Source organism: Mus pahari, chromosome 1 (assembly GCF_900095145.1).
Source record: "Mus pahari chromosome 1, PAHARI_EIJ_v1.1, whole genome shotgun sequence".
Taxonomy (NCBI): domain Eukaryota; kingdom Metazoa; phylum Chordata; class Mammalia; order Rodentia; family Muridae; genus Mus; species Mus pahari.
The window spans coordinates 47,960,657-47,987,305 of record NC_034590.1 but is presented as its reverse complement, the minus strand read 5'-3'; the positions used below and the strand labels follow the sequence as shown (position 1 = coordinate 47,987,305).

Below are 26,649 nucleotides of genomic sequence, written 5' to 3'. Positions count from 1 at the left end.
TTAAAAAAAAAAAAAAAAAAAAAAAAAAAAAAAAAAAAAGAAAGAAAGAAAGAAAATAGAAAAGACTTTGCCATATTTCATGGTGTGCTATATTCCGCAGCATCATATTGTACATGATAAATATAAACATGATCATAAATTATCAAAAATAAATAATAATGTGGTTGGGAAGATAAGCCAGTGGTTGGTAAATTGCTTATTATGGGGGCATGAAGACACAAGTCCAATTCAAACCCCAGAAGCCACACAAAAGCATCAGAAATGACCGTGAATACACTTGTAATCCTGATATGGGCAAGGGTGAGACAAACAAAGCCCTGGGCCTCACTGGCCAGCTTACCTCTAGCCTACCTTGCAAGCTGCAGGTTGAGTAAGTGACCCTTTCAAAAACCAAGATGGGTAACAGCCGAGGAACAACTTCTGCAGTTGATCTCTAACATCCACACAAGTTGAACTCACACATGTACACACACACACACATACACACACACACACACACACACACACACACACACACACTAGGAGAGAGAATGAAGAAATACAAGGAAAACTCAAGGTCTTTCAGCCACGGGAGTCTAACCTCCTTTAGTTCATTAGGAAACTGAATAGGAATCATGATGTCTCAGAAACCTAGAGCACCAGACTTGTCAAGCCAGGCCATTTCTCCTGCAGTGGAGGTCACGGGCTCTATAGAAACATGCACATGAGCCCCAAGAAGGCTTTACGAATCTGCTGGTACTTGTGTCTGGCCATCAGAGCAAAGGGGCTACAATACCAACCATCTTCAAACACACACATATCCATCCTGAGGATGGATGCCTTAGCAGTTTCGGCGAATCTTGAAATCGGCCCATCTTTGACTTCTCAAAGCAGGGGTAATCATCTGGCCACCATGTGCTCCAGCATCTCTACACTGCCAACCACTAGACAACTGCAGATGTTTTCTCCAAGCACGAGGCTGTTTATCCATGCCAGGTTGCTCTGTGTGTACTGGGTTTGTCCTTCCTTCCCATTCTCTGCAGTAACACTGCTGCAGGCTGTTCCCTGGGAATCAGATAGACAGAGCATTAACTAGGAGGGGCTGTGAGAAGTCTTGCCTTCCTGCCAAACTTTCCATTAGCCCTCTCGTCCATCCTGCTCCCTTCTCTGTGTTTCTTTCTCTGCTGACTTCTCTCGGCCTCCTCCCTTTCTGTAACTTCCTAACCCACCCACCCCCCACCCCCCCAATGCTAATCCTCAATTAGAAAAGAAGTATGAAATAGACTCCTCTTCCCTCAGTAAGATTTAGGGCCTGAACCAAAAGGTATTTCCTTGTTACAAGATTATGACCTTTAAATTTGGGCAGCAAGGTTAATGCCAGGCCATTATTGGAAGATTCATCCCTGGGGTCAGCACAAATCAACTATAATCCCGTTGCTGTACCTCATTCAAAGGCTGCTTCCATGATCACAACTTTTCGCAAGTGCATTTATGAGTAATGCTTATGGAAAGGAGGTTAAGAAAGAAAGGGAAAGAGAGAGAGACTGCGGGCACAATGAGAACAGGGGAGGAGTGTGGGAGTGAGAGAGGAGGGCAGGGAGAAAAGTGAGAGGAAGAAAAGCCTAGTGGAAAGAGGGAGGGAAGGAGAGAGGGGGGGAGAGAGAGAGTTGTTTTGGCTGGTTAGAGAAAAACCAGACAAGCAGTTGAAGTAGTGTGATTTCTTAATCAAAGCAGTATTAAATTTTGATAATAAGAAGCTAAGTGCTTTTGGATAGAATACAACTCCAAAAGGCAAGCTCTCCACACAGAACACTTAGTGGAGAGTGTTAGTGGAGAGCGTGCATGTGTGAGCAGAGAAATGAACTGATTTGAGGGCTGCTGTGGAATTTAGCACAGGCCATCCTAATCTAAAAGACAGAGACAGATGGACTCGCGGATGCACAATGGCTTTTCTCTTTGTAGCAGCAAATGGCTGAGACGATTGGACATGAGGCCTCAGATTTCTGTGTTAAATTTGCCTGATCAGAAATTGAGATTTGAGATGCCTTTGCCTCATTTCTCTTCCTACCATCCTCACCTCCTGTGCTAGCTACATTACGTCCAGCCTGTTTGATAAGGGAGCAAGAGCCAAAGAAAATTATGAACTCTCCCTAATGTGATCCAAAGGTCTTTCCCTTTCCTGTGCCACTGCTCTGGGCAGGCCCCACTCCTCCAAGAACTGGGTCCTGGCTTTTCTGCCCCTAGTGGGGAATTAACTCCAGTCAGCCAGAAATAAACAGGATCTTAGAGACCTCAGATTCCCAAGCCTGTCTTCGTATGGACGGTCATAGGCACACTGACCGACTAACCCCAACCGGTAAATATTTTGTCCTAGTTTTACTTAGACAGGGCAATGTCCTCCCTTTGTGATGCAGTTACTGAGATCTGCTAGAACTGCCAATTTTTTATACTCACTGACAAGTAAACATGAAGCCAGAACAGCCACCACCTAGGAGAAGTACGCAGTTTATAGATAAAAAGTCTGCATAAACGTTCCAGGAGAGCTGTGACACGTGCAGTTTTGAATTTCAGATACAATCTCACATCCTGTATTTAAGTTCAACTGATAGATTCAACACTTTCAATTCAAGTCAAAAGGTACCCCATGTTAAAGTTTAGCTACACATGACATTTAGGCATTATCAAATGACTAGAAATTTCCAGAACATTCCAGCCTAGGTGGATTGGTGTCATCTATGCCCGATACTCCCTGCCATGTATCCTTTGGTTGGGATGCAGGAACAACAGTGGCGACTCTCTGGGAGGCTGTGATTGCTCTTCAAGCCCGTGGTCTGTCTAACTTTGTCATCTCAAGGAAGCCTTCTTTTGCGCTTCTACCTACTCGTTAGAGTTGTCACTTGGGATAGAACCTCCCTGCCCCAGCAGGGTCCCCTCCACGTAATTTGTGAATGTTTGTAATCCTGGTCTCCCTCCTGTGTTCTTGCTGCTTACAAATGCATATGAATGCTGCTTGAAGCTGGGAAATCATAGATCAATTATGAAGCATGAAAATACAAAAAAAAAAAAAAAAAAAAGGTATCTTGGGAAGGAAATTTTGAAACATTGGGTGGATTTTACCCCATGTGTGTGGCCAAATAGGTTTTGGCAGTTCTCAAAAGGAAGCAGCTTTGATTCCCACAGGGTGGACTGGGTTGTTCCATCTAAACACAATGCCAAATGTCATAGCAGTCTAAGGTGTCACTAAATATTCCACGATGCATCGAACAGATCCCAACAAGAAAGAATTACCCAATTCAAAATGTCAACGGTGCCAAGGATGAGAGACTCTGATATAAATGAAGGTTTTGTATTGAGTGGGAGAACGAATATTAGAGAACCTCTGATCCAACTGTTTTGTGGTATAAGTAACCTAAGACCCAGGCAAAGGCCCATATGGACAGCTTGGCAGAATTAGCAGATAACCCCACAGATCTTCCGAATGGGATGGTAAAGCCTGCTTTAGATGTAGAAGACAGCAGGCTTTCCGTTCCCTAGCAGCCTATTAGCAAAGTAAATAGAGATTAGAACTACAAATGTTAAGACCATGGGTTCTAAGCAGGGACTGTTAGATTTAGGTTAGAGGGAACAATCCTGCTATTTCCTGTGGGTCAATATCACAAATCAATCATTTAATTTTAATCAACAAATATGTGCTTTCAGCCTTGTGCCGATACAAGAAACATACGGATCAATAGAGATAACCCCTGTCCCTTAAAAGTTCCTGCCGAGAGATAAAGGCAAAAAGAAAAAAAAAAAAAAAATCTCTCAGAGACATCCAGGAACTGAAGTAGAAAAGCCTAAGGAAACAGAAAGCAGGGGAACCTAACCCAGGGATCCAGAGAATATCATGCAGAGGAAAGTCAAAAGTCAACCCTAAAACTGTGCTTTGCTTTGCTTTTTTTTTAATTAGATATTTTCTTTATTTACATTTCAAATGCTATCCCGAAAGTTCCCTATACCCTCCCCCCACCCTGCTCCCCTAACCACCCACTCCCACTTCTTGGCCCTGGCATTCCACTGTACTGGGGCATCCGGGGATCCATCCCATCATCAGCCACCAAACCCAGACACTATTGCATATGCCAGCAAGATTTTGCTGAAGGGACCCTGATATAGCTGTCTCATATGAGGCTATGCCAGTGCCTGGCAAATACAGAAGTAGATGCTCACAGTCATCTATCGGATGGAACACAGGGCCCCCAATGGAGGAGCTAGAGAAAGTACCCAAGGAGCTGAAGAGGTCTGCAACCCTGTAGGTGGAACAGCAATATGAACTAACCAGTACCCCCTGAGCTCGTGTCTCTAGCTGCATATGTAGCAGAAGATGGCCTAGTCGGTCATCATTGGGAAAAGACGCCCCTAGGTCTTGCAAAACTGTGGTTTACAACCTATGTACCCCAACACCTTTCAGTGGGGGGTGGGGTGGTCAACCGACACTTTCACAGGGGTCGAAGCATATCAGATATCCTGTATTACAGATATTTACATTACAATTCATAACAGTAACAAAATGACAGTTATGGAGTAGCAACAAAAATAATTTTATAGCTGAAGGTCACCACAACATGAGAACTGTATTAAAGGGGCACAGCCTTAAGAAGGTTGAAAACCACTACCCTAAAAGAAGAATATAAGTTAGAAAACTCCCAGCTGAGCCCTCTACAACTGCAGGCTCAGCTTATTAAGCATGGCCAGTGTGTGGAACACCCAGCCAAACAGTGTGTGACTGAGTCTGCTCGTATTTGCACACACAACTGGTTTCCTATACTACTGGTCTTCTAGAGCAAGATCCCATGATCCTTGTCACTGAAGTGGAGGAATATGAGGCTACTTTCAAGTTTTTCACAACATAGGTACATTTTATGAGAGATTACTTAACTTCAAATGAAAGGGGTGTGTGTGTGTGTGTGTGTGTGTGTGTGTGTGTGTGTGTGTGTGTGTGTTGAAGGTAAGATGGCCCTACTTAATCCTCAGGGTTCCCTTCCCACGAAGAGTCAAGTTTTCTATTGCCAAAGCTCAGTTGAGAGATCTGAAGAGAAAGCTCCTGCAGTCACTGGCGTCCCAGGGAGCAAAGCTCATGCCCTTCCTATCCCTTGCCCTTCATCCAACGCCAAGCATTTGAGTGGAGAGAGACACTGTCATAATGAGAATCAAGGGCTTAAACCTGTAATGAGTTGACTCTGAAGAATCAACAGCTCCTCCCAGAACCCATGGAAGTAACATCTTCCCATGTTAAGTACTCCGTAGACTTCCTCTCTTCCCTTCCTAGTCTGATCCCATCGCCTCCCACCTGACCCATGTTTGAAAGCTGTGCTTGTGGACGACCTTCCACACTGTGGGAAGTTCTACCCAAGGAAATGAAATCAAGCTTCATTTTCCTCTCCAGTCTATAAAAGGAAACATCATGTGTTTTGGCTTTTTCTTCATGCTTCTGGTCGACAGAGATGTATGGGTGGTGGAGAAAGAAGTGTTCTTATTTTTATTTATTTATTTATAAGTTTTATTAAAGTTCACCTATTACACACAGGCCCCAGGCTCCCTATAGAGAAACAAATATCACCATTGAAAAAGGTGGTTTCCAAGGTATCAAATTAAAACAGATGAAGCAGTAAGGAGGGGAGGAATAAAAGCATTAAGGCACGACTTCACTCCCAAGTGCATCTTGCTGTCTATTATATTGCACATGTGAAATTGACTCCCAGTGTAATTAGGCTAAAGCCACGAGGCAAAAAAAAAAAAAAAAAAAATCCTCACAATAATTCAGAACCTCCAAGCTATTCTTTTGCAATCACTCACATAGTTGAGAAAAGAAATAACTTTTTAATAAAAAAATAAAATAAAAACAACTTGGCAACCTCGACATTATCCAAGTAATTCCCAACACCCTACCTGCCCAAGCATAGAGAGAGTCATGAGCTAAGTTAAAAATCAAATGCAAGTGTTACCATCTACCTACCCACTCATACGTAAACTTTTGTCTCACTGGACAGTCCCATGGGCTGGGATTTAGACTAGTAATGCTGAACGGTTGTTTCTTCTGTCCAAAAGAATTGAAGAGTCCCCAGGTCTGCAATAGACAACTTACTTCCTTTGTAGGGGCGGTTGTCTGTCTTATCTACTTTTTTTACTGTGATAAAATACTCTGACAAAAGCAACCCAAGGGAGAAAAGGGTTATCTTGGCTCGTAATTCAAGGTATAGTTCATCACGGTGAGAGGCTAAGGCACCAGGAGCTTGAAGTAGCAGGCCATATCACATACACAACCACGATGCAGAGAACAACAAGTGACGGACCCTACCAGCAAATGGTGGCACCCACTTTGGCCAGATCTCTCAGCTCAATTAATCCAATCATGATAACCCCTCACATGCATGCCAAAAGACCATTCTCCTAGGTGATTCTGTGTTGGGCCCCATTTTGGCCCTGGTTTGGGCCCTGAGGACAAACCTGAGCCTGGTTCAAGTTGCTTCTGCCTTGTGGGAGATCCTAAGTCTGGCTCGAGTTTTGAGACCTGTCTCAGTCACTTCTGTAACTCAGCAAGACCTGTTTGGCCCTGCCTCTGCCCCACCCACCGTTGCTGATGTAGAGCTTTGCCATTGGCCCTGTCAGTCACTCCATAGCCTCCTCCATCCTTCCCTGCCTCCTACGTCATCTTACCCCACCAAAACCCCCGCTTCTTATGTTCCGAACTTATATAAGTGAGAGACTGATGCCATAAACTTGAATTCCTGCTTCGACAAAACAGGAATTTTCTATGGCTCAGTGTGTTTCTTTTGGGGCATAGACACTCTCCATTCTGCTCAACCTCGGAGAGACCCCGGCAGGACCAGAACCTCTCTTGCCTGGACCTGCCGGCAAGGAATCAGCAATTCTGGGGTTTGGCCACTTGACAATCAACACTTCGATTGTAGATTATAAGTGGACATGTCCACGTGGAGATATATTCACTCTCTTTTCTACAGTCACCAAATTCTCTTTTGCCAACAGACTTGTGACATGGCTCTCTATTTCTTCACAGGTCAGAATGGAGCCATGGAACAAAAGAGTGCCTATCACAAAAATAAGAACAGGAAGAGATAAACCCCGCCCCCCTTTAAAGAGATGCTTACTGGATTTCAACAATGCTGCCAAAACTTCAGTGGCTGCCCTGGGAGAAAAAGAAAAAAAAGCAAAAGTCAATGTTCAACGGTCTTTTTTTTTGTTAGCCCGCGGATCCCATAGGTAGCATGTTCATCGCTGCCACCTATCAGATTCATTATTAACCACACAGAGAAGGCATTCTATTGATCTCCGCTGACCATTAAAGAGGCATAAATGTAGAAATCACATTAACTGAGGTGTCTATCTTCCAAATGGGTCTCGGAGGTCCCCTCTGATGCTGAAAATACCCTCCCTTCCACATCACTTCCCACCTTCCACAAACTTCTTTGCACAGCAATTTTTTTTTTTTTCTTTTTAGGTGCTGCCCTTACCAGCCAGTATAAAGCCTCTCGATTTGTACCTGAAAACATGTGGTGACTCTGAAGGATGATTGGGAGGGAGGGGCTGAGCAGGCACAGAGAATACAGCAGTTTCGTGCCAACTTCCTGAACCACTCAGGCTTAGGACAAACTGGAAAACATGCACACTGGGAGGAGAAGCTGTTGCTTAGGACGGAGACCTTCCTCCAAGTACATTGCTTTCTCCCACAGAAGAACTTCACAACTTCTGCAGCACGATAAGTAGAGGAGAATAAGAAAATCATCTCTTATTCCAGTTTTCAGTGACCCTTCAGTTTGTTCTTGAGATCTGACAGAACACGAGGCCCCAGTGTTATCCTTTGAATGTATCCTCCAGAGCTTATTTATTGGGGATTTAATTCAATATGTCCATGGTATTTCAATGTGAGACTTTTGGGGGAAAGTGATTGAAATGACATGAGACAATGAAAATAGGATGCCAGGAAGTCACTTTTGGTTTTATGAGCCTTGCTCCTCAAGGTGTGACTCTCTACCTGCAACCTCACATTGGCTGACATCCAAAGAGAAATGTAGAATCTCTAGGCTACTCCTCACCTCATGAGTTAGAATCCTGTTCTAACAAATCCTCACATGCACCCTGGGGAGTATCAATAATGGGTTTAGAGGATGCATCAGTGTGATCCCTATAGACTTGGCTGGTGATCCAGTGGGGTAGGTGCCCTGCTGGACCACTCTCAAAGCTCTTCTGTCTTCTAACTCACACACTTCCCTTCTCTCCTAATCCATTTGGCTGCCCTGCTCTTTCATCCAGATGCTGAGTTGCTTCCCTAAGTTCTGATTCTTTTTTGTCCCATCACACCATGGGCCCTATGTACTGCAGTAACTGGATTTTCTCAGTCTCCATGGAGTCACAAGAGTAGGGTTGCAGAAGCCAAAATTCAATTAGAGGGAGAAAAGGATGGCTATGAGGGACTAGTGGGGAGTCTCTCGGTGGAATCTGGCCCTATTGACTTGAGACTTTCCAGTGCTGGTTTCCCTGGGATGAGTGATTATCTCTGCTGTTCATTCTGCACTGTGAGTTTTGCCATCATAGGAATCCTGGAGGCTAGAAGGAGATGCAATTATATCTCAAACACGTTGTTTCTGTTTTCTTTACTCTTACTTTTTTCACATTCATTTTTTTTTTCTTCCTCCTGCTGCTGGCTCAGTCTCAATATCAGGCAACATACTGCAAAGAAGTTCTCTGAGGTAAGGAAGTGGCTGATGGGAAAATTTGTATGACATTGGGAAAAATGGATTCTTGGTTTGGGGCACGAGTCAATTCACATGTGTGTGCAGCCTAGAAGGGACAACCTAATCCCTCTGGCCTGTCTCTCCAGTCTTCAGATGTGCAGAGAACACATCACTGCTTGCCTTAAGCATACGTTACTAGGACCATACATAGTATGTCTATTCTCAAACGGAACAAAGAACATTCTTCCATGTTGCAGTTCTCTCTAAGCCAATGTTTTCCTCTGTAGGGATTTTAATTTACTTCCCATTACTAAGACAAATACATAAGATGGAGTAATTTAAAAAGAACACAGGTTTATTTAGCTCATTGTATTGAAGTCTAGTAAATCTTAAAGCGTGGGCCAAACATGTTACTGTTATTAGGTTATGCCTTCTTGATGCAAAACACAGCAAAGACTATTACATAGCAAGACAGCAAAGCCAAAATAAGTTAGAGGAGAACAGAAGTGTGAAAAACAGGAAAAGATATGGGATATTCAAAGTAGGCGTCTAACTTAGCCTAGCTCACCAGCCAGGTCTACGGAGACAAGTGACCCGGTATGACTGATCTACAGAACACTTTCACCATGAGACAAGATAATAGGTTCAGAGAACAGAGTAGAGGTGAGGAGAAAGGATGGGCTAAAAGAAACTTGAGTCTTGCTGCTCATAATATGAGTCTTTACCAGCAGTCTGACTTTTTTTTTGAGAGCTAACAGAAATGTATACTGTGTATCCTGTCCCCTGTCCTGATGAATTAAAATCCTGTGTTAGCAAATCCTCATGTGCACATTAAAATTTGTTAATAAATTGTCTGGTGATGAATCGATATGGGCTTGGTCATTCTTTGTCTGTTGATAGGGACATTAAAGATGACTTTAGACCTTAATTCTCTGGAGTATACCAAATAGCATATAAGAAATAAATATTATCCTAATGGTACAATTTTATGACATGGTCAAGGTAACAGTCAAATTGAAACTGAGTCCATGGGTACAAGGAAAGCATTGTCACTTTGAAGAGCATAATTTGGGAATCAACATTTATGATGAAGAGCACACTTAGGGAGAGATGATAGGGACCATAGTTAAGGTCAAAGTCCGATAAGTCTAAAGAATTCAAATTCAAGTTTTTACACAATGAGACATCATTTGATTTTAATTCTTATGTAGGATGTCAGTGATGGAAAACTGAAATAATCATTATTATTTCAAAAATGTAGTTACAGAATAGAAAAGAAAGAAGGGACCTGGGTGACTACCTGAAACATTTAGGCTAGGTAAACCTAAGCACAAGAAAGCCACTAACTAAGAGGGGAAGCTAAATCTTCAGAGAAAATAGTGGCTGTCATTTACGACATGCTGAATTCAAGAGAAATTATGTGAAAGCTGCCTGAAACTGATCAGAATACTGCTGTAAACATCCACCTACAATGTTGGAGGGCACTCAAACATGGAAATATTTATTTACTAATTTCCACAATAGCAACAATAGCTTGTAACCATGGGAACAGATAGTATCTTCAAGAAAACTCAACAAAAACAGAGCAAAGGATTAACACACACACACACACACACACACAGACACACACACACACATACACACACATACATCATGATCACCAAAGGAAGGAGACCACTAGAGAAATGAGAGAATGTGCAGTCAAGAACGGTAGTGGGAACTTTACAGGGGAAGGGGAGCCTATTTGGCTTCGAAAATAAAAATTGCTACAGTGCCTAGGTCTAGAGCTTTTTCAAATTTGAATCTGTGACCATGTGGTAGCTTTTAAAAATCAATTTTATAGGTTTTTTAACTTTACTAGATTCTTGCAATAAAATATATTGGAGTAGAATGTAATATATTAGTGACCCAAGAAACTTATCTGGATACGTGTGTGTGTGTGTGCGTGTGTGTGTGTGTGTGTGTGTGTGTGTGTGTGTGTGTGTGTGTGTGTTTATAAGGACTGTGTTAAAAGTGCTTTGCCTTTAAAAAACTAGTAAAGATGTTGCTTGTGGTTTTATGCCAGTGTAAGATTTAAACAAGAACAAATATCTAAAATAAACCAATGAGTAACAGAAAATCCTCGCTATTACAGTGGTTTCTGGCACTACGTGAATCCTACCAAGAAGCTCTTTGTTTGGGCTCTCGTCAGTAGGCAAGTGTGTGGCAATGGATTACTGTCTGAGCAAGGCTCTTCTAATCTGTTTCAATACGACATGAAAAACCATAGTACTCAGCAGAACTGAGACTACGGCTTTAGTCAGCCAATGCCTGTGCCGAGGAAAAGCCACACTTAGGTGGGTGTGATAGCACACCTTGTTATCAGCCTTGTAATAACGGCACTTAAAAAGGCTGAGATAGGAGAATCATGAGTTCTAGGATGGACTAAGTTACACAGTGAGACCCTGCTACAAAAGCAACAAAAGTCAAATATAAGGCATTGGAGCTTAAACAAGTACGAAAGCTCAGTTACTTGAAGAAACCAAGCCCAGAGCAAATGAACTGGAGCCCCACTTTATAACATTGGGAAACCATACTGCCTCATCTGAATGTGGACATCTTGCAGCTATCATTCTGGTAGACCCTCTGATTCTATGAAGGGACAGGGAAAACAATTTTTCCTTAAGTTTATCTCATCCTTAAGTTCTTCTTTCCTTACCACCATGCCATATGCTTTGGGTGTTGAGTGTGCTGTCCTATGGAATGGAAAGTAGAACCAGAAAGAAAAAAAAAAAAAAACATCTTCCATCTAACTTCTTCTGTGTTCCTACCAATGAATGGGTCACTGGGAAATTTTTTGAAGAATTAATGGATCCAAAGAACTATAGTGACACCCAAAGACAAAAAAGGAACAACTTTTGTTCCACCCATTCTTCCAAGCAGGACACTCCAGTCAGAATTTGAGACACAGGGGATGCTCCAACTCTCTTCAGCAAAGGCTAAGGATAAACTGTTGGTAATGTGTAAGTATCCTCTTGCCAGGCACTTACAAAAGAGCCACTGAGTTGTAACAATGCAAGTTACTTCTTCAAGTGAAATAAATTTTAAGAACCATTAGTCATCTTAGTAATTGTTACTACCACTTAGGGAGCCTCTACAAGTGTCAAATGCTACATGTCCTATATTTATCAATGTACATCACTTTTGAATGACAAATAATGAAATTCCTCTGTGTAGGATAAACAGCCCACCGAAGCCCTGCAACCAGTTAGCAAGCAGCACACTGAGGTACGGGCCTCCTTCTCCCTCACTCTAAAACTAGTTCTCAAGTTTTCTTCTACTTTCAGCATAATTCTAGGTGTTCAAAATACTGTTCAGTACATCTTCTTTATCTTCCAGGTATGGGCTGCAGTTTACAGTCAGACAACAGAAGCAAGATCCTGGGGCCAACACTAACTACAAAACTCCAGCAGAGTTTGCTGATTGACTCTGCTCTGTATGGAACAATCACACTATACCTTGAAACTTAAGACTTAGATATTCAGTGGTAGTCATGGAGACAAGGATAGAATGTCATTGGAGGCAGGTCTTGAATATGTCATTTGTTTTCATGATAAGTGTTTACTGAGAATCAACTACATACCAGAACAAATTGACAAAACAATTGTTATATTCAACGAGTTTGTAGTCTTGGAGAATATAGTTAAAGAAATAATAAACAATAATATTTTTGTAAAGTGCACTAACTTTAAACTCTCAAATGTTATGAATGGTATTTTAGAAAGTAAGACAAGAGCTGGGGATTTAAGGACTCATCAGTTAAGAGCACTTATTCTTACAGAGAACTCAAATGTGCTTCTCCACATCCACAGAGTGTCTTACAACCATCCATAATACCAGTTCCAAGGGATCTGGCACCTCTTCTGACCACTGAAGACACCAGGCATACCTATGGTGCACATACATACATACATACATATATACATACAACCAAAATATTCATAAACATAAAATAAATAAATGTAAAAAAGAAAAAGAAAGATAAGAAAGGGGCAAAGAGACCAGTGCAAGGGTGAGCTAGAAGTTTGGAGAGGGGCACTAGGCAGTTTCATGAGAAGGTAACTCAAACAGAATAAGAGGAGGTAGGAAAAGTAGTCGCATAAACATCAGGAAGAAACCTGTGTCACCATGAAGGGAGAGCCTGCAGGACAAACAGAGGCCTAAGCTAAACCAGCAGACGGAGCCAGGGGTATTATAACTAAGGATAAAGTGAAACTAGGAATAAGTTAAATAACAGTTGGATAAAACAGGAGGTCCTTTATAGGAATTGAACACATTATCATGAGTACAGACACCCAGAATGCCATCTGGTGCGTTCCCACCCCTCCAGCCCCCTGCTTAGCTTGAGAGGAAATGGAAGAGTAGAAAAACATAGTATACATGAGAGCACACACAGGCACACACACACACACACACACACACACACACACACACACACACACACACAAGAGTCAGGTGACCAAGAAAAAATAGGTAACACGTGGCTTCAACTGATCATCAATTTCAGGAAAGAGAAGAACCCAGAGATGAAAATTGAGATGGATCCTGCATGGTGGGAAAAAAGAAAAACCATGAGCATATGGTACCGAGGCTAAATCAGATCCTGGGCCCAGCATGGGGGGTTTTTCCATTTCTCTCTGGAATGGAAAAGAGAAAGAAACACACTTATACACCCAACTCTATCCTGGAGCTATCAAAGGCTACTAGTGGTCACCGTCATCAATCACTATAAATTGTAACAGAAACTGAAACACAAAACCCTGGCTGACTTGGTACTTAACAGAAATCAGGGAGAGGGACAGAGGATGGCTACTGTCTGGGGCAGAGATCTGGAATGTAGCTCTGCAGTGAATGAGCCCCACCATACCAGACCTGTCATATGCAGAAGCTCTGCAAAGGAGAGATGGTTTAGAACTTCTTACAAGTCTGCAGGCAGCAGCAGGATAGAGGCTGCCAAAGGTTTGTGAGAATTCCCAGCGCCAGAAGTAAAGATCTAATCAATAAGAAGAGATGAACAGGCTGGAATCGCCCTGGGCTCCCCAACACAGAAGAGTCTCTTTCTACTTGGAGATGTGACTCTCAGTGTAGCACTTAAGGTAAACGACTTCAATTTCCTTAAATTATTCATAAAGAAACTTATATATTAATGCACAACTTTAATCCTATACATATGTATATATAAATATATAATGTGCAAAAGTCTATAAGTAAGCATATATATGCAAAATAAACTTTTACAGAGTGTTGCTAAATGACTATGGTGGAATCAATGTTATACCACTCTTAACTGAATATAAAGCTCAGAGTTAGTTCTAAAGGAGCTACACTTTGCCTTTTAATAATGTCTATTCAAATTGAGCAAGAAAATTATCCACCTCTATGTTCCATGCCTATTCTTTCCCTTTTGGGAATCAAAGTGTTCATAGCCAGATAATAGGACAAAGTTTGGGGGAAAATATCAACCTTACTTGTTTAAAAAGATGGGATTTATTACTAAAAAGTGTAACTGTGGCCATAGTCCTTCAGAGAACTGTAAATAGAGTGAACTGTCTGAATTCTCTCTGCACACACCATGGCCTTTGCACTACTCCACAGATTTGAACAAAAAGTCCTGCAATGCTCTGTGAAGTCATCCTCATTTTCATCTTTTTTTCTATCCACCAAAATCCTATTTCCTCATATACCTGCCTTACAACATCCAGATCAAACTCCAACTTCTACAGACCTGCACTTGAAGCTTTGCCACATTCTGCTGAGTTCTCATCCACTTTCTAATTCCCTTATTTTGGTAACATGAAGATTATGTGTTTGTGCAACATTCTCCACAATGGTCTATAAGTTCTCTGAGGAAAGAAGCTGTATTGCAACCTTTAACATGTAAACAATTATTATACATGAAAATTCTTCAGTAAATGCTTTGGTTAGTTAACAAATAATTGAACAACATACAATAGTCTTTTCTTTTTCTAACTCAAATGTACCTCAATATGGAGCCCCATATCACCTGATTGTGCTTGTATTTTGAAATGGTCCTTATACACTTACAGGAAGGTGAATTATTGAGGTATGGCCTTGTTGGAGTAGGTGTGGCCTTGTTGTAGGAGTATGTCACAGGGGATGGGCTTTGAGTTTTTAGATGCTCAAGCCAGGTCCAGTGTCTCATTCTCTTCCTGCTGCCTGCTAATCCGAATGTAGAACTCTCAACTACCTCTCCAGTACCATGCCTGCCTGTACACTGCCATGCTTCCTGCCATGATAATAATGGACCAAGCCTCTGAACTTTACACTAACCCAATTAAATGTTTTCCTTTATAAGAGTTACTGGGGTTATGGTGTCTCTTCATAGCAATAAAATTCTAATTAAGACACTTTAGAAAACCATAGATTTATTGCCACAGAGAAAAGGGTTTTAGAACAAAAAGTTTATTACCAAACTAAACCCATACGGTATAAACCAATGATTACACTCTTTGATGTTTAATCAAGTTGAAAACTCAGATCCATACCAAAATCTGCACATGAATATTTATACTGACTTTATTTGTAATGGTAAGGACTTAGAACAATAAAGGTATCCTTCAGTAGGTAAATGAACAGCCTGTGGTGTATCTATTCAAGAGAATATTATTCAGCACTGAAAATAAATGAACAATCAATACACACACACACACACACACACACACACACACACACACACACCAAGCAATCTTGAATGTACACAGAATTCTATGTATAAATATACCTATATAGTTTAAATGAAATTTTCCCGTCTGGGCTTACTGTGCTTCCTCCAAGGGCCAAAGACGACATAACAAAATCCTCAACACTTAGCATGGAAGCTCTCTTTTGAATTGTTGTCCAGGGATATCTAAGAGACTCCAAAACATATAGTCTATTTCTGCTCCCCTTGGTTATTCCTGACAGGTCAAAGGTAAGTCCCTATTGCTAAAAACAACATTCACTTCAGACACAGGGTCCAGAGAGCCCTGAGATGGAAAAGAACTGAAATACCTCTTCCCCAAAGACTAGACTTCATGCAAGTTTCCAAAGGAGCAAAGCAAGCAGAAGTCCTACCCAGCAGTGTCTATAAACCACAATAATGACCAGCATGGAATAATAACCCAAAGGGTAGAGGATGTAATAATGGCACACACCTTGCCAGTAATCAATTGTCTTCTAACTGGACTTAAGACCCACTCAACAACAAGGAAATTCTGTCTGGTAAGAACAATCATTAGTAACAAAATTTTTGAAAATAAAAATTTTAGATGAGCTTTTTGGAACTGAGACAGCAGAAGGGTTCCTTCTGACCGAATATCTATCAGGATGAGCACCTACAACCCTCCCACACTCCTGCAGCTGGCACTGGAGGGGCTGCTGAGGAATATTGCCATAGATGTCTCTGATCTGGAGTACCTGTCCACTATGCTCTTCCCACCGCTCTTCATAGAGGCCTTCAATAGAAGATGCACAGAGATATTGAAGGCAATGGTGGCAGCCTGGCCCTTTCCCTACCTCCCTGTGGAGACCCTGATGAAAACCCCTGATGTGGCAATGCTGCAAGCTGTGCTGGATGGCATAGATAGACTGCTGACACAGAATGTTCCCCCTAGGTGCAAGCTTCAAGTGTTGGACTTGAGAGATGTGCCCCAGGATTTCTGGGATGTATGGGCTGGAAGAGAAGATAGAGTCCGCTCAGCAGAGACTAGGAGTGAGAAGAATGTTGTAGAGCTCATTCAGAGAAAACCACTGAGGGGTTTGAAGGTAGTCACTGACCTGAGACTCTGCTACCCTGTAAATGAACACCCAACATGCTTGCTGCAGTGGGCCCAGCAGAGAAAAGACTCTTTGAGAAAAGGCTCTTTGTGGCTATGCTATCCAAAGATGAAGATTTATGGCCTCCCTGGATGGATTATCAGGGAGTTCTTAGAAGTTTTCTATCCAAGCCATATCAATGAATTGAATCCATGCCCAAACCAGTTTGTGTCCTTCCTGGATCGCTTTGCCCTTTACTTTGGAAAGATGTGATATCTTTGCAAATTACAACTAACACGAATCAACTCAGATAGAAACATATTTTCAGATACATTGGCAGACAAAGAGGAGAAGGGTGGTACCAAGTTCCTTTCTCAATTCTCCAAACTCAACCATCTCTGGCATCTCCAGTCCTGTACTGAAGGACCTTCTGCAGTGCATGGCCAATCACAGCAAGTTGACTGTAGAGCTATACCCTGCCCCTCTAGAGTGTTATGATGACATGGGTGGTATTGTGGTGGAGAGATTTTTCCAACTGTGTCCTGATTTCATGGACATACTCATGGCCAAAAGGCAGCTCAAGACAATCTTCTTTGCTACAGTCCCCTGCCCTCATTTTTGCATGTGCTGTGTCAATGAAATGAAGATGAAATTTTGCTGTTGTTGGCAGTAAATAGACAAGGCTACTTCTCGATGCACACAAATCAAAGTCAAGGGGTCGGGGGATTCATCATAGGGTCCCAAAACACATGGCTTTAGACACTGTTAGATGCATTGGAATCAAAATGGTGTTCAGATTATTCAGAACACAGGAGATGGCAATGACCTGGACAGAGTCACTGACCTCAGTTCTTGGTTTACCATCAGGGTGTCCTGTGACCTCATGAAGTATGATCAAGGAAATTATAGTTCAAGACCTGTTAGTATCAAAATGAACTGAAGTCATTTATACCATTTTCTTCCTCTCTTCAATTTTTACTCATTGGCTGCTAGGAGTGTTATGTGTACAGTTATCAAACTGACTGGTCAGTGCAGACCTTCTGTTTTATGAAAACCAATTTACAGAATGGCAGATGATTTTCATAATACTCAGATGAGAGATGGTGTGAACATTTTGAACATGTCTGAAGCAAAAGTTCTTGCCCAGGGAACTGATTGTGCCAAGACCTGTTAACTATTCAGCTGTGAGCTCTGTGAGAAAGGGCAAGCCAGCCATTTTACTCCCTTTGTCACTGTATCAGGTAACATTAAAAGAATTTTACTCTCTAAAAAATAATTTAGAGGAAATCTGTTGACATATGTAACAGAGATTAAGTTTGTGGCAAAAAAAAAGTTGTGGGGCTACAAAGAAGATAACAAAATGTGCTAATGTCAAAGTTATGGAATCTTAGTCCTATCAAACACTGACACACACACCTGAAATATCCATTTCTTCTGCTTGAGAGACACACTGATCTGCTGTTAATAGATAATGTACATTGGATGCTTGTTTCAGGACAATTACTTTAGTAGTCAATCTTGCGAAAATATTCTAAATGTGGTAAGTTACATGTCAAAAGGTGTGTTTGTACATTTGGAGGAGAACATTGTGACTGATTTAAAAGTATAATCATAATATTCTTTAAATTTTGTCAAAACCAGTTGGAACCTTCACAATCCTGAGAATGTTTGACCCCAAAATAAGTCCTGATCCAAGAATGATTTCCTATTTTTGGATTTTCCTCAGCATCTTGATCAGTTTCATGGCAATTGATCATTAAATGCACTTTCCCTCAACCCTTTATGCAAGCTTAAATCAGTCCAGGACGGAGACATAGTGGGATCGCCTTTCCCTAATTCCCTAACTTGAAGGCTCCTCATGACATTTCTATGGATCTTATCTGAGCTGAAATTTTCACAACTTCCAGGTGTGCCAGATGGAGATAAATTTTCCAATATGATGGGCCAGCTTTTTTCTACTTGCATTCCCAGAAACTGAGTAGGAAGCAGGAACATTCTATTTTTGCCATTTTAAAAATTACAAAATATAGCCTTCAACCTAATGGAAAGGTCTGTCCTGCTTTTACCACAGACTGGCAGTCACTGGAATTCACAGAGAACTCCCAATGTAACACATGTTTACCAGCCTCCTTTTAAATAAGTCTTTTTTTGCAGCAGATCTCAGATGGTCCCATCTTACTATGAAGAAGGAGGTACAGGGAGCGTAGTTGGCTTATCCAGTACACTTTTTTCTGATACTCAACCTGAATGTTCTGTTTCCAGGACAGGGATATTTCCACGATACAATTACATTCTTAATATAATTATAAAAGAAAAAAAGCTATGAAAATCGAAGAGGCTAGAAAATAGAGTCACATGACAATGTCTCACCTCTGCTTAAGACAGGGCTTAGGTTTTATGGGACTGTCTTTCTCAGACAATGGCATTGAATCATCCTATACATGCCCAGCCTCCACCTGTGTTGTATAAATTGTCCTCAAAGACTTTCAAAAAATAAGGAGCATCTAACACTTCTGACCCTATGCATGCTATTGAAGTATCTTATATGATAGAGCAAAATGATCAAGGCACCACACAACTGTAGATTTTACCAGTGGAAACAATGATTTAGGTCCTCAATCTGGCTCAAATGGTATTGTCTAGGGATGTGCTTGATAGTGACATTTCGGTTAAAAGACCTTCTGGTCTTCTTAATGGTACTCAAATAACATCTCTTCATTAACATATAAACTCAGGTCATTTGTCTGGACGGGTGAACATAAGAACATCTTACTCTGTAAGTGACCGAGGGAGAAGAGGGAGGATTTGAAATCTGTCATGATGTGCATTACAAATAACTTCAATATCTTCCCCTGGGTTTGAAAGATCCCTAGTCAAGTCCAGTGTTTTATACATAGAAACTCTAAACTATTATTATGCATTATTAAAATTACCTTAACCCAATAGATAGAGTATGATAATGCTACTATATGAAGTATTTCAATATAAGTATTCATGTATGCTTCATTACTGACTATCGGCTTTGACAAACACAGTATGTATTAGTATAGTTATATTTATTATACCATTATCACATGCTTTTACTATGTAAAGGTGTTTGGGTAAGAATTTAAATAAGCTTTTTAAATTAATTAATCCATTTTGTTCTTGAAGCAACACCATTATAGGAACAAGTGAAAAACTTGGTGGCTATTAGTCAAAAAAAAAAAATCCAATATAATAACTCTTAAAAGTGCTATAACATAAACACCTTTAAATAATGACACATGTAGAGTATCTCAGCCTTGGTGTTTAAAAATCTAATAATTTGTAAACTGTGCAAATATGAGCCATAGATGAGATAAATTAGGTGCTAAAAATTTAGTGGGTTTGGGAAAGAAATTTTTTCTTATAATTTTTGAAAACAGAACGGAGAGTTCATTAAAATTGTTAAGTGTCTGATCCATCAATTTAATGGTGCTGGTGCCTTTTCTTTGACTCTCTGTATATATATGCCCTCCTAAAATACATTCAAGCCAACACAAGGCATTAAGACAAGCAAGTAGAATAGTTCATTGTTTTCATTGTTTTAAATATTGAAGTGACAGATCTGAGGACCTGGAAACATCTGGATCAACAAATTGAGATATGTGAGTGACAGTTAACAACATTCGTGTGGGATTTGGGCATGTGGAGTTATCTTTGCTTTGGAGATCAAAACAATCCTCAAATGAAGGCCATCCCTTGTCTAGGATAAACACAGCAATATCTTGGCTCCTGCAAATGAGACAGTGTGTAAACTCCCAGGCATGTTAAAATCATCCATGTTTATTTTCACAACCCCACTGATAGGATTAAATGGGTTTAAAGATTAAATGGCTTTACAAGAACTGGGTTTTGTACATATGTAGAATGTTTGTTGATAAATAAAATTAGATTCAAATGGTGTAAATTATGAGACGCAATTTTCCTCGTAAACACTAGGCAAATTTTGAAAACTTTTCTAGGGAGGCCAGAGTCTTTCATGTTGCCAAAATCCTGCCTACAAATTCATTAGTCAGATTCACTCTATTCAAGGCATGCATGGAGCTAAAAAGAGAATCAATTCAAACTGAAACAAGTCAGCTGTTGAGTAATGTCATAATTTCCATAACAGTAGAGTGTCATTCATGACATCACAGAGCACGGTCCCCTCAGAATAGGACCTTAGGAGTTTGGATGCTGGGGAGAGAAATGATGTTGAACCAGGACCTAATCTGACCATGCCCTTTGGCACATGTCAGCCAGATGTATTCTGCTATGGAAAGAAAGTCAATTGTCAGGGGAGCTTCAAATTAGAAAGTTGCTTTTTTTTAAGGACAAATTGATACATAGCATAGTGCCCACTCTTCTTGATTAGCAGTTCCAAACACAAAGTTCCAGATTTTTTTGTTCAGATAAGAATAGGGACTGGTTCTGATAACATTTCCCACACAGAAATGATTGAAGAAATATTCCATCCATGCCGTGTGTCTATGCACAAGGAGTGAGGTAGGATTTAATACGTCATTGAGAAGAAGAAGGTAGCTTGCATAACACACAATAACATGTTAATGTTCAAAACAAAATTTACTTAGGTCCTAGGGAGATAGCTCGGGCTGTGAAGTGCTTGTCACAAGGACCTGAGCTTGATCCCAGAACCCACAGATAAAAGCCAGGTATGACATGCTTGAAATCCGAGCAGTGAGATAAAGACAGGTAGATCTGTGGGTTTGGTAGGCCAGCTAGTCTAGTTTCAGAAGACTTTCAGGCCAGTAAGATACCCTATGTAAAAAACAACGAGATAGTTGTGGTCTGTGAAAAACACCCAAGATTGGCCTCTGGCTCCCACATTCATAGACACACAACACACACACACTTTATAACTGAACGTCTGAGCTGAGAACTAAGTAAATATTTTTGTTTTTAAGTTAATTACTTTGTGTGTTGCTTTATAATATTACAAAGCCGACCGGTGTGGCCTTAAATCTGGTTCTCTAAACAATGTTAAAGACATATTACATGTAAATGAGAGTGAATAAAAGACACTTCCAAATGACCTCCCCTTCAAAGCAGCTACAAAGGCACCCCTGTGCATCTGTGTCTCCTTCGGTCTCAAAGAAACACAAGTGCATTTAATCAAGCAGAACTATCAAGTATCCTACCTACATGCCCTTCACTAACGCAACTTTCAAGGGGCAACAATGGTCACAGTGCTTCTACAGGAATCTCTGGGATGCTTGATTGACATCTGCCTTTTCTCTTAATGAAGAAAGCCCTTGAGAACGGAGACTACCTCACAGTATTCCATCCCTCGTGTCCATGTAATAACCTCCCTACAGGAAGCTGTCAATAAATGCATGATGAAAGAACAAATATATGAGTGAATGAGGCATTTAAAAACCCTCATAGATCAATTGAAGAAGTAAATCACTCAGTCCGAGCAACCATAATAAAAGAAAAATTTATGCTCATCATAAAATAATGTCTACAAGTAGACAAGAACATGTCAAAGACAGTATATTTGAATCAAGTTCTACAGAAAGAGATAAATGACAAATTGTAGAAATATGTGTCTTTCTTTATATATGTCTTTTACTTAAGGTCTTGCTAGCTTATTCCTTTTGTGTCGAGTTTGATGGGGTTTGGACCATGATTTAATCACCACAGTGTAAATTTTCAGGCTGTGACATTCCTGTTAGAATAGAGAGCTCCCTGTTGTATCTCTGAATGCTGGCACATCCATTCCCTGTCCTATCTGTAGGCATGGAATCAGGAACCCATTCCATTATTAAACATCTTTGCTGGGCACTGCTAAGGTTACAGGCTAACTAGATGTTAAACTGGCTTGTGAATCAGGAAGTTACGTGTTCTGGTACATGGACTCAGACAGAGCTGTATCAATTTCCTGAGTCCCTCTGCTTTGAAAAGCACCATCATCAAAGAAATCCAAAAAAAGCACATCAAACTGAATGATCTTCAGTGTCAGACAGTGAAGGCAATGCTGTGATCCGGCAAAGCAAGCAGGAAGCAGGGGGGAAGCCACAGGAGCCAAGATTCCCAAGGCTACAGTCAAGTAAGTCAACAGGGAACTTCATCCGTGTGTATCACTACTACTTAGCAAGACCCAGACAGCTTGACAAACGACTAGGATCATGGAGAATGCTGAGGAAGATGATTAACAGAGTGGAATAATTGATATATGAGGAGAGAGGATTTTGAAAAATCTAATTATGAAGATACCCAGCCAAACAATGAGATTGCTGAGAAAATGCAGACATACTTCTGGTTTGCACTCGTGAGCAAAGCCCAGAGCAGGATAAGATGAAAATGCCTTATCCAAAAAGGATGTGAGTGGGAGTGAAAGGAAGAAATAATAAATGTGGAAGTCAAGGACCGGGATCAGGGCCAAATTCTCACAGGAGGATGTGTAGCTCAAAGGCTTCTACCTATGCCTAGCAGTCTCATTCCCAGATAGAGAACATGGAGTTTGACTCTAGCTTCTCTCTTATGCCTTCTCCTTGGCACACTGGGCTGGCCAGAAAAAAAAAAAAATCACTTGTAATCAGTCTGACTGCTTAATACAAGCAGTTCTTGTATTTACAATAGGAACTTGCTTAAAATAAGCTTAGAAAATACTCCAAAACTAAAGGGATTTTGAACCTCCTTTGGAGTCTGGATAAAACTAGCATGGCAGGGGAAATCTGAGATACTCAGGCTCTACAATCTGTATCTTGGTGTCCCTACTGTGTCAAGAAACAGAATTTCTTATTCAAATATCTAATCATTTCTCCATGCCAGAAGGATACTTCAGATCCTTGAAGGAGAGACTCATAAAGCCTGTCCCCCTCACTCTATCTCTGTGTAGGCTTCAGTCACCCTAAGTTTGACAAAAAGCAGAACTCACTCAGAATGGAAAGAAAGCATGGTCTCAAATGGGCAGCAGAAGACAGATAAGAAAGGATTTGAGGGAGCTGCTGTGCCCCCCACAGGTGACGCCTGCTCCTTTGGGAAAATGTCAGCCAGGCTCTGGTGCACCCTTCTGATCTCTTGCAAAAATGACAAATTCTCGACCTGGCAGACCGCAGTTCCCCATTTCTATAAGCATGTTCTTTGGCCTCTATTTTTATGCTCACACTCTGCCACATCCCTTGGCATCCTATCCTCCCATTTCCTGTCTTGGCAAAAGAATGCTGGAGGAATCTGGGCAATCACAAGGGACAAATCCACTCCTCTTAGTGACATCTCTAAAGAGCCAGAGAAGCATCCCTTCTGGAGAGAAAGGTCCCAAGATCCCTTCCACACACACACCACAGTGGCTGGTGTGACCAGGGTAAGTAGTAGATCGAGCTATTATTTTCCATCAATAACTATGCAGCTTTCTAAAAGTACTTATATTAGATTAAAGACGGAAAATATGTTGAACTTAAAAATGTGAAAAAATAGTAAAGTTAAGTATATGACTTTAGAATTTATGAGGGCAGTTAAAAATAGACAGGTAACTGCAATGCATGTATAATTGAGAGACATCTAAACTAGATGATGTACATGGATGTATGTACATGAATACTAATTGGTCACACTGTATAGGCTGTTCTAGAAACTTTAACTGCATTTTCCACCTTATTAACTGACTTAGGATTATTCTATATATTAAAAATATTTTCCTAAATATGATTACTCTGTGACTGTCTAGAGATATTACATACATACTATTATTAACTTCATCAGTATTCTGTGGTTCTGTTTTTAAAATATTCCTTTTCCTTACTGTTAGAAAGAGTATTGAAGATTGCTGTGTTCATAAATATTGGATCATTTAAAAGAGTTTTGAACATGAAATTTCTAGGTCGAAGGAATTAAGCACCTTTATGGTTTTTAATCTACATTGACAACTGTGATGTAAGAACAAATTTGCTTCACTACATTCTGCCCAAAATTAATGCTGTAATTCATGAGAATGAACCATATAATACGTAAAATGTGTGAGTGGATATTCCTAAACATGCATGCACATTAGAGACAATAAAGGGGTGAATGTGGTCAAATTCATGATGTGCATGTTCAAAAATATCACAATGAAATAAATTATTATATATTACTAATATATTATAACAAAATACTTTAGATATTTGAATGTATGTAAATAAGGAGTATAGAGACTAGGTATAGACTATGAAACCAGACAGAAGACCAGAAGAGGTAATGAGGGATTGAGAAAGTGAGGGTGATACCAAAGGGCCACAGGAATGTAGAAAAGTGGCAACTGGGGTAGAGAGGGCACACAAGGCTGAGGGACAAGCAGAGGAATTAGTCGGTAAGAAACAACTTTGCTTTAAAACATCCACAGCTAAGCCTGATTGTGTGTAAGCTAATCAAATATCTTAAAGCTACCCAGATTTAATTATTAGATATTTTATAACATATAGCCGTGAAAACTTGTTATAGCCTTTTTAAATTCTCAACTCACCCCTACATCCAGTTGTAAATACAACCAATGACTTTCCCAGTAGTGGCAAGTAACTGCATGATTCCTCAAAATTCCATGTGAAATAACACATCACTTCTGTTTTTTTGAGCAAAAACGTGTCTGCATTTTATCCTAGGATTATTAGTTGCATTCTTCACGTCTCTGTGTCTTTTCAAAGCTTTGTCTCTTTGTGGTCTGCTGCATTGGAAGAGAGTTGCAGAGGACAACTGCACCCCCCTGGTATGTCCACTCACTTGGCATGACAAGCAATGCCAAGTGAGTCTTTGGCGAGCTTGGCATTTTAATAACATTACACTTATTTGTTGAGTTCTGTTTTGTTTTGTTTTGATTTGTTTTCACTGTGCTGTTCCTTGTCCTCATTACTGCATTCTGCCTGGTGTTTTCTCTGCTGTAATATTACTTCCAGTTCTTTTTATGTGGTCGCTGCTGCCATTGCCGTTACTGTTGTCTCCGTTCGTCTGCCTGTCTCCTTGCCCTTATTTAATGAAATGTCTCTATTAAATGTCTCATGGCCAGCCTTTGAAAGCCAGACTCAGATGCAAATGCTGAGCCCAGACAGTCTAGGATTATGGGGGCGTGGCTGGATGTCTGCATCCTTTGTGATTTCCACTGCTGAGACATTCTTTCTACTCTTCCTTTCCACTCTCTTTACCTTAGCTAACTTTACTGGGTTTCTTTATCCCACTCTACAGATTCGAAAGTTAAAGTTTTGAAAAATTATTTGCCAGCAATTATTTGGAATTTTAAGCACATATGATAAACCCTTAAATGTTAGATTCGGTTAGATTTTTACTTAGCAAAAGAGCACTTTTCTCTCATTCTCTCTTTTCAATCTTTGTAAATTTGGAAGTTTGGAAAGGTCATCTTATTTTATTATTTTTAATTTTATTTTTTTATTGTTTGAGAATTTTACACCTACATATAATCTGTTTTTTATCAAATCTCCTCACCATCCCCCTCCCAGTTCCTCCCTCATCACCCCCACCATTTTCCCATCCCAACTTCATGCAGTTTATTTCCAAAATTCTCTGAGCCTATTTAGTGTTGCCAATATGTGCATGGATGCAGAACCATCTTCTGGAGTGAATTAGCCTATCAGAGGCCAAGTTCCTGCAGAGCACTGATCCTCATTACCCTAGCAGCCTTCAGTGGCCTTAACTCTCCAGACAGAGGTTAGACTTCATGCACCCCTCCCCTCCATGCTGGGGTATGGCTTGATTTGTGTAACTCTTCAGCACACAGTCACAGCAGTTATGAGTTTGTGTGTACAATGGCTCTGTCATGTCAAGCAAAAGGTATTTTAGTGTATAGAATCTTTCCATGACTCTCCCAAGACTAGCCATGATGGGTGAAGGTGTGGTTTAGATGTCTCATTGAGAGCAGAGTACCTTATACTCTTATACTCTTATACCCGTATACTCTTTCTGCACATTGATCCACTGTGGGACTCTTTACTATCAACTACCTACTGCGAAAGGAAGTTCTCTAGTGAGGCTCAATATATTCTCTTTTCTGTGGGTCAAGGTGAGGTCTCAAGCTGTACTACAGAGCAATTGTGATAAATACCGCATGGTACTGGTACAGTGACAGACAGGTAGATCAATGGAACAGAATTGAGCACACGCACCTATGGTTACTTGATCTTTGACAAAGGAG

At 40.6% G+C, this 26,649-nt stretch overlaps 2 protein-coding genes across 2 annotated transcripts in view; one reads left to right on the top strand and one right to left on the bottom strand.

Annotated features, from left to right (window-relative positions):
* Nucleotides 1–26,649, bottom strand: part of Agbl1 (ATP/GTP binding protein like 1) — a 780,867-nt gene that overhangs the window by 699,919 nt on the left and 54,299 nt on the right. The window contains exon 6 of the mRNA XM_021192763.1: nt 7,128–7,165. Within this exon, the coding sequence (XP_021048422.1) occupies nt 7,128–7,165 (38 nt within the window). The remainder of the gene's footprint in view (nt 1–7,127; nt 7,166–26,649) is intronic.
* Nucleotides 16,077–17,582, top strand: LOC110328691 (PRAME family member 19-like). The gene is made up of 2 exons (XM_021208112.1): nt 16,077–16,514; nt 17,499–17,582. The coding sequence occupies exons 1-2, from the start codon at nt 16,077–16,079 to the stop codon at nt 17,580–17,582; spliced, it is 522 nt and encodes a 173-aa protein (XP_021063771.1).

Coding starts and splice junctions, on each gene's coding strand:
- LOC110328691 (XM_021208112.1), top strand. CDS start 16,077: ATGAGCACCTACAACCCTCCCACACTCCTGCAGCTGGCACTGGAGGGG. Junction 16,515..17,498: donor AACCACTGAGGGGTTTGAAG/GTAGTCACTGAC, acceptor ATTGGCTGCTAG/GAGTGTTATGTGTACAGTTA.